General features: G+C 35.0%; 2 protein-coding genes across 2 annotated transcripts; one reads left to right on the forward strand and one right to left on the reverse strand.

The window, feature by feature from the left end:
• Window positions 1-193: 193 nt before the first annotated feature.
• LOC149499284 (protein FMP32, mitochondrial-like) lies at window positions 194-4,752 on the forward strand. Its single transcript, XM_089719976.1, has 7 exons — window positions 194-743; window positions 873-1,004; window positions 1,132-1,191; window positions 3,601-3,677; window positions 3,747-3,803; window positions 4,262-4,328; window positions 4,417-4,752. Exons 1-7 carry the CDS (start codon window positions 567-569, stop codon window positions 4,534-4,536), a joined length of 690 nt encoding a protein of 229 aa, XP_089576102.1. The 5' UTR covers window positions 194-566; the 3' UTR covers window positions 4,537-4,752.
• Window positions 4,753-6,144: 1,392 nt separating this feature from the next.
• LOC149499285 (cytochrome P450 84A1-like) lies at window positions 6,145-8,429 on the reverse strand. The gene is made up of 2 exons (XM_089719963.1): window positions 7,418-8,429; window positions 6,145-7,098 (listed from the first exon to the last, which is right to left on the reverse strand). The coding sequence occupies exons 1-2, from the start codon at window positions 8,309-8,311 to the stop codon at window positions 6,478-6,480; spliced, it is 1,515 nt and encodes a 504-aa protein (XP_089576089.1). The 5' UTR covers window positions 8,312-8,429; the 3' UTR covers window positions 6,145-6,477.
• Window positions 8,430-8,900: the final 471 nt, after the last annotated feature.

Below are 8,900 nucleotides of genomic sequence, written 5' to 3' on the forward strand. Positions count from 1 at the left end.
TTTGAACTCCTTGCAATCTATTTTTGCAAGTTCAATCAAATTAAATTGAATTTGACTAGCCAAAATTGAGCAGATTATGAGTAATTTAATATAAGTGACTTTTTTTTAGTCACACTTGAAAATTAATTAATTCTCATATTAAATGATTTTTCTTTTATTCTTTACTTTCAACAACGGCTTAAATTTGACCAGAGCCCTATAGTCTCTGTTATCTGTCTCCACTCTCCACAAACAACGCAAGCGTAAAGAAACATCCCTAAGCGTTGTGGGCAAGCAACCGCATAATTTGCATGCTTCAATTTTTTTCTTTTTTTGTCTTTTTTTATCTACCCAGTAACTACCGTATCATTTCATCAACGAATACCAATTCTCCGCTTCTCCCCTCGCCTCGCCGACCTTTCTCTTTCTCACAGATCCAAAAACGCGCGAGTTTCTTGATTTCTTCACAAAACAACATAAGCAAAGTCGTTTTGTTTCATTATTTGATTTCTTGATTTCTGCTTCTACGGATTGATTGTGCTTATTTGATCAGTTAACGAATCGATATTTTGTGCGGGATTTAAGTAATGGCTATGTATAAGCGCGTTGTTCAATTAGGGACAGATTCGGCGGTTTATTTCACCAAGTTAGGATCGATCAATTCATTTTCTAATTCTGTTTCTAACAGAGTCGAGTACAGACATTTATCCCAACTCGTTAAACGTAATGGAAATCGTGCTTTTCTCGTAGATACATTGGCTTTGGTAAAATTCAATTTCTGTTTCTTCTTATTTGATAAATTTATTTTTGGTTGGTGAGAAAAGTTGCAGAAATCAAGAAGTTTGAAGTAATTGTTCTTTGCTTTTTTTTTTCTTTTGGTTCAATTGGGAAAGGTGAGGGGTATGGAAGCGCAAGGTGTGCCATCGAAGCAGGCAGAGGCCATAACCGCTGCTATCACTGAAGTGTTAAATGATAGCCTGGAGAATGTGGCGCATTCTTTTGTTTCCAAGGAAGAAATGCAGAAGGCAAGGAACTCGATTTTTTTTTTTTTTTTTTTGTATATATTTTATGTTTAGGTTTTCCATGAATGCTGTTTGATTTTGTTATTGTGAAATCAATAGTTTGTGTTTGTATGTGTTTTTAATTCTGTAGAGTGTGATGGAACAAGCAGCAAAGTTGACAGAGTTCCAGTCTTATATGAAAAGTTCTCAGGTACTTTGATTTCTTCATAAGATTACTGTGCATGTAGTGATTTTAGAATTCTATGTTAGGTTATTTTCTTTTAGATTATTACTAGTGTTGGAGATCATGTTGAATTAGCATTACAGAGTAACAAATTTATGGACTTCAATGTAGATTACATATGTTAAATTGGAACTTCATTTTAGGTCTAAAAATCATCTTTAGAAGGAATTCAGATATTGCCAAAAGGGAAATATATATCAGTTGTTTATTAATATTTTCTTTTTTTGAGGTTGCAATCTCCCTTTCACCTTGTTATGCTACAATTTAAAAACATGTTCTCCTTGGTATTCCAAATCCTTTGTCCTTCACTTTTCTTCTCTAGGTTGTTTGGCTACTCATCTTAGAATTGATTTCCATGGTACAACCCTGAAATGGTAGACTTATTAACACTTTATTCCCAATTGACATGCTTTTGGAAGTCCGTGGAATCTTAACACTTTAATACTTGGCAAATCACAAATGGTAATTGGTGTATGCCTAAGCCATTCGAGTGAGTTTGAGCTATTTCTAGATCCCCAAAGATCTCTTTACTCATGAAGTTGTGAATGAACGTGTCTTTGTATTTTGAACTGTCCACAAATTAGAGAGGAATCGAGATGAATCCCTTCTTTTCCATTGCTTGCTTAGTTTTTATTTGACATACAAAGCTCAAGTTGTTGCTTGGTGTTTCTCTGTCACTATCATCCTAGCATTGGATGGAGAACATGATTATGTAGTAGTTAACTTACTTGCCAAGTATAGTTCTATTGGTGGCGGACTAGAAAGTTGAAGATGGTTTGTTATGCTTGGTTGGAAATAGATGGTTGCTGTCCCATATCTTGCTTTGGCTAGAAGCATATGTTGCCTGTTGCATGACAGTTAAACCTAAGGCCTCAAATAACACATGAATATTTATAAAAACGGGGTTTTCTATTAGACGCCAACATTCTGTTGAGATTGGACTTTGCCGTGGTTGCTGAAGTCTAATCGGATCACTTGCCAATGTGAAGTGGTGGTTTTGCTTCAACTTGTCTGCGGAAGTTTGCAAATTACGAAAATAAAAGGCTGATAGTTTTCAGCCTTAAATTGAATCCTTTCACAACTTTGTGGGCATTCTAGTGTGTCAGCTACTAAGAGGCTATGTAGACTAGGGATGGTTAAGATCTTGAAAATTACTTTTCCTTGCAGAAACTGTTACATTCTACTTGTGGCCTATATATGACCATTTATCTTAGTTTTGGAATTTCTTATTAAATTTTGGTATGCACGCCTTAAGGTATGATATTCTCTGTCTGGCACTTACATTTCATCAAGTAGTGATTTCAGGTCCCATAAAACATTGTGGCTAGCTATTCCAGTTTTTTAAAAAACTGTAACATCGATTTTATTTGAAAATTTCTATGATGTCCATTGCATCCAAAACTATCAGCTGGATTTTAAAACTGAACTGAAAACTGATTTTTTTAAAAAAAAAAGAAAAAAAAAAATTCAAATTGAACCAAACCAAATATTAAAAGAACTGAACTGAATTAACTGTAATGCATCGATCTGGTTCAGAAATTTTCGTTTTAACCGAGTGATGCTGACACGTAGTCAGAAGAACACAAATGGTACCTGCTTGGTTTGGCTCTGACGCCCTCTCTAATTTCCTGGTTCTATCACTGAAAAGTGCAGATTGAGTTGTTTCTACGGTCTGATCAACTAATGGATATTACCAAAGATTGCATTACAGTTGTGAGATGAGATTATGATAACAGAGCAATGTGCCTTAAACACATGAAAAATTAATATCGAACTACTGGAAGATTTGCAATAAACTACAGGAATATTTCCAGCTCTTTCTTGTGATCTGAAGGAAAAATAGTATTGAACTAGAAAATGTCTGCTAAACACATAACATGATCAAATGCGAAGTCTTCTGAACATCCAACTTTGAGCTTTGGTTTTGTGTACTTGATTACTTCCCTAATTTACACCTCTCCCTCTAAACTCATTGAACATAGTGCAAAGTTGGGTTATTATATTGAAGGTGATATTTTGGCTGCATAGATTGGATTGTCTCTTTGACATTATTTGTGATTCCACCCCTCCTATCAGGTGATCTTTATTATTTCAGATCCTCTTCTGTTCTAAAACATGAGATTGGTTCTAGAATTGAAAATGACGTCCTTATGTTGCAACATTATAGCATGCCATATTTTATGCTGAATGCCATTTTAAGCTGAAGTAGTTTTAATTCATGCTTGATTTTATCCATTTCATGCATATTTTCCTCTGTTTCTCAATTTAAGTATATTTAAAAGCAAACAAAAAACTTTTCTTGCATGTCCATTTCGAGAAATCCTTGAAACTGTGGGCCTTATTGTATAAATTATTACTGAATTATCCATAATGCAGGAGAATCATGTTTCTGTGTTGCAACGTGAAACTGAAAAACTGCGGGGTGACATAGAGAGATTGCGCAGTGAATTGAGGTATGTGTTAGCAAGTGCTTTCTAATATCTGCTTGATATTTTTATTTTCACAGTTGCTTTCTGAAACAGGTATGAAATTGACAAGGTCACGGCTGGGCAGCGATTGGATTTAAATCTTGAAAGAGGGTAAGGCAATTAGACTGTGTATGTATAAGTTGCATAATCTGCCTCAAGATGGTCCTCTGTCGTCCACTTATTGAGCTCCTGCCACTGGATTAAATCCAGGAAACAATGAACCCAAAATTGAAAATCTGTTCATCCAAGTCTATGTATATGGTTATCCAATGCAAGAATCTGATCTTATTGCATTTATAGAGTTATTACTTGATAAGGTTGCTACATATTAAAATCTAATGTTGTGTAATTACACGGTGATGTGCACATTTAGGGTACTTTTTATTTCGTTTTTTTGTATAAAACAGAAATTGGCTTTTGAGCTTCTTTCAAGGTATGTTTCTCTTAACATGGATTGATAATAGGCATTTTCACGCTGCTGACTGAATACTAATGGGGTTAAATGGTCTTCATGATGTGGTATATGCTGATGTCAGTTTGGATGATTTTGTTCGCATGATTGGGTGCAGGCGCATACGTGATGAACTAGCTAATCAGAATGCGGAAACCACCAACCTTACAAACAAGCTCGACCGGGTAAACTTAATGATTTCAAGTGAAGAAAAGGTTCACTTTAGGTTTATCGAGCAATAGCGTTAATTCCTGAAACCTTCTTTTCCCCCAGGAAATTCATGCATTAAGAGCCCAGTTGGAAGCAGCAAAGTATGATGTGATTAAATACTGCATTGGTACCCTTGTCTCAATATCTGCAGTCGGGCTTGCTGTTCTCCGCATCTTGCTGTAATTTTTTGTTACTCTGGTAACTAATAGCTAAATTTCTGTAGGACTGTCAATTTCATTCTTTTTGGGCAACTATTTCCTGATAAAATCAAACAATATAATGTCATTATTTGGTAGTAATTTTTTTGTAAAAAGTGGCAATACACACATAGTTAACAGTTCAGTATAATTTGGCTTTGTGACATCATGCAACGGCAAAAGTAATGATTCTTGTGCTTCAGGAATATTTCTGTGATTTTGAAGTAACTGCATGCTATAGCCTATAGCTATCCACGTGATGTTTCAGTCCATGTGTCTTGGTCCACCATTGATGGTACAGGCAAGTTTTTCCCTTTTACTGAAATATTGTTGAAACCCAGAGTTTTGAGTGGCTTGGCTGTTCGTTCAGAATGATCCTACGCATGTATATGATGTTAGAATACATCCATTTAAATTCATTTGTCGGTTGGTCGGTAGCACGATGTCCCGAATAAATCTACATAAGATTGGAATTCATCGGTTTTAATAGTTTTTACTCTTTTTAAAGTATATAATCAATTTTGTACAATTGAAAATGTGAAATCTATAAACTATTGAACACATCAAATGATTAAAACATGTGAAAACCATTTTGGATAGTTTGCATTTAAAAGTGCAGGAATATAGGCCTATTTGACATGTAAATTTGTTTAGAAGGATTAAGAAGGGTAGATTTCACATTTTTTACTAATTTAACTTTTAAACTTGTTTAAAATGATTAAAAATGCGATATTTGACCTCTTGAGATAATTTAACTTTGTGATTTTTCATTGTATTTGTAATGTAACTTGAAAAAAAAAAAAAAAAAAAAAAGAAAAGAAAGAAAGAAAGAAAAGCGCAATCAAAATGCCACCTTAAGAAAATTAAAATTTCATTGTACCTATCAACTTTCTTTACATATTTATGGATATTTGGCGTTTAGATAACTATTAACAAAATAGAAGAATCAGTTTTTGACATCTAACAAAACCCTCTTTTAAGCTTTTAGTTTAGACAATTGCTTGAATTCCATCACTCACAAATGTATGATCCTTATCTTTTCCACCTTCTTCGAATGACATAACAAACAAATCTTATATCCTCTAGTTCTCAACTACTCTTTTGTTCCCTTGTAATTACAATTTTGCACGTTTTATCCTCTTTATATCGTAAGCAATGCTTCTATTCTATATTATCATTACAACATCCTATATGCCCTTCGGCAACTATTCCTTAATAATTTCTAATTTTATGACCGCCAACAACATTGAAGTTTAAATTTTCCTCTCTTTTTTCCCATTTCTTTTTTTTCTATTTTTAAAGAGAGGTTTCCGGCTTATGAGAGAGATGTCTGTGGATTAGTTGAAGAATTCTGCTTTGAGAAAAAGAAGCTGAATCACAGTCATCTAATGAGAGATTCTTGCTTGCAAGAAGCTGAATGTGATGCGGGGCTTTTGGATCATTTTCATGTGCATTAATATATACTGTATATTACATCATCCATTACTAGTGCGGTAGTGCCTCATCAAATGGTAAGACACGTTAGGGAACAACCTCAGTAAGTGGAGAGCAGAGCTTTCAGGAAGGGGATAAAAAAAGGGACAAGTGAACTACATTCTCTGACGAATTCTACCAGTAAGATCAGTATTATTGAGACCAATTATTAATAGAAATAATATGTGAAGAACCTCATAGTAGTTTAGCTATAATTTAGAGATTAATTTTTCTTCCATTGACAGTCAACAGAAGGTATTTTGAACGAAAAGACTAAAATATTAACGTTAAAATAATCTCCAATCAGTATTCTGAACACATCAATAATCTCCTTTAATGATATAGCTTCTCTGTAAGTAGAAGCCTATTAGCTCTCCTTTAATGTCTCCTCGATCGTAAAGCACAAATATTTGGTCGCCATTCTTAGTTCCATAAATTCTCTTCCTTCTTCACTTCAAAATGGACAATGTAACCTGTAATTTGGTACACCAACAAGTCTAACAGCTCTTGGAGCAGTAAGTCCAAACAAATCATTCATATCAAGCTCACTGCTTTTCATTCCATTAGGCAATTCCCACTCAAAACAATGAACCAAGTAACCCACAGTCAACTCCAATGCATACAACCCCAGTTGCAGACCCGGACATGACCTCCGACCCGACCCAAATGGAATGAACTCAAAATTACTTCCCTTAAAATCTGGCGACCCGTTTTCCAAAAACCTACTAGGTTTAAACTTATCCGGATCGTCCCATGCATTTGGGTCACGCCCGATAGCCCATGCATTGATCATGATACGTGATTTTGCCGGAATTTTATACCCGGCAACGATGGAATCAGCGGCGGATTCATGGAGGAGCAGCGGAATGGGCGGGTGGAGACGGAGGGTTTCTTTGACGACACATTTAAGGTAGGTAAGGTTTTCAAGATCCGATTCGTGGAGTATCCGTTTCAGGCCAATTACGTCTGTGAGTTCTTGTTGTAGTTTGTTTAGTTCTTGTGGGCTATTCATTAGCTCTGCCATTGCCCATTCTATTGCTGATGCCACCGTTTCAGTTCCACCAAACATCACATCCTGTAGGAGTAAATAATTAAATACTTACGTATAAATGGATAAATAATACTTATGTGTTTCGTCTAGAAAATTATAAGTGTAAATCATAAAATATCATTATTTTCATTTACGTATTTAATAATTGAATATACTTTATAGATATTTTTTATCTTTTATTTTTTTATTTAATAATTGAATTATAATTTTGACTTTGTTTATATATCTTCAAGAAAACAATAAAATATTATCTCTATATTGCAAAGCATTTGCTCATATAAATCACTAACTGCAATACCAGAACTCAAAAGAGAAAGAGAGAGGGAGAGAGAGATTTTTGTACCATTATGAGAGCTTTAATGTTATCTCTAGTGAGCCTTAGGGTGGATTGTGACTCAGAAAAACCAGTTTTCACATCTTCACTGTAGAAAGCCATTAATTCATCTACCATGTCTTCTTCTACGTCTTCATCTTCATCATTTTTCTTCTTCTTCTTCTTCTCTATATGTTCATCAATTATCGAATCAATGAACCCATCTAGAGCTTTTCGTGCCACAGAAAGCCTTTTATTGAACTTTTGAGCATGAATCCAACCCAACCATGGAAAAAAATCCGCAACATTAAAAGCTCCAAACAGTTTTGAAAACTCCTGCAAGATTTTCATGAACTCATCTTGACCTTCATGTGAAAATGATCCAAAAGCTGCCCTATACGTTATATTCCTCGTTAATGCAAAAACCAATTCACCAACATTAACCGGCGAACCGGTTTTTTCCATCACGGTTTGGATCATGGACCCTACTTCCTCTCTTACGGATGCCCAAGACTCAGCCCGTTTTCTACTAAAGAGCTTCATAATACATATTTTGCGCATTTGACGCCAAAATGGGCCGTAGTTGGCAAAGGCCATGTCGGCCCGATCATAAGTCAAGTAGGTTATTGCGACGTTAGCCGGACGGTTGGAGAAGACGCTATCTTGCGCTTGGAGGACTTCTCGGGCCATGTCGGGTGTCGATACGGCAACGACATGAAGCCCACCCATTTGGAGGTGGAAGAGGCCGCCGTATTGCTTAGCGAGACTCGCTAACCCGCGGTGGGTCAGTTGGTCCATGATATTCATATTGCCGACAATTGGATACCCTTTTGGGCCCGGAGGGTATTGGTGTTTCATGTGAGAGCGAAGAAAGAAAATTATGGAAACAAATAAAGATAGAAGAATTAGAAGAATGAAGAGCATGGTTGGAGAGTTGAAGAGGATGAAAAGATAGTAAGGGAGTCTAGGAATTTGTAGGATAAGGATGTTTTTTATGAGGTTAATAAGATAGACTCTGTGGCTTGTGAGGTTAAATAGGCAATGAGTTGGCGGTTTAAATAAGTGGATTTCTACATAAAAAGCTTGATTTGTTTCTATGGAGAGCATATATATATATATATATATATAAAAGTAATCTTTTATAAAACGCTAAAAAATAATATTATATGGATAACTTTTGATTATATGTTACGTTAACATTTAAAAGTTTGTTCAAATCAAACGCTATATTACCGAACGGTATAAAAAATAGCATTTAGTCAAATTGATAAAAATTACTTAAAAAATTATTGTGCATTAACTTTAATTTTAATCATATCGTCAGATGTCTTTAAGGAGAAAATATTTTTAAAAGTTTTTCTCTATCTATAAATATTAATACTCGATTTTCTTGTCCACACGAACACTTTTCACTCCGTTCAACTCTCTCGTTCGAGATTACTTTTTTTTTTCTTTTTTCTTTTTTTAACGTTTTCGCATTTGCTATATTACTCATTCAGATTCTGCCATCTGT

Source organism: Jatropha curcas, chromosome 1, assembly GCF_041381405.1.
Source record: "Jatropha curcas cultivar XTBG-Jc1 chromosome 1, XTBG_Jcur_1.0, whole genome shotgun sequence".
Classification (NCBI taxonomy): Eukaryota; Viridiplantae; Streptophyta; class Magnoliopsida; order Malpighiales; family Euphorbiaceae; genus Jatropha; species Jatropha curcas.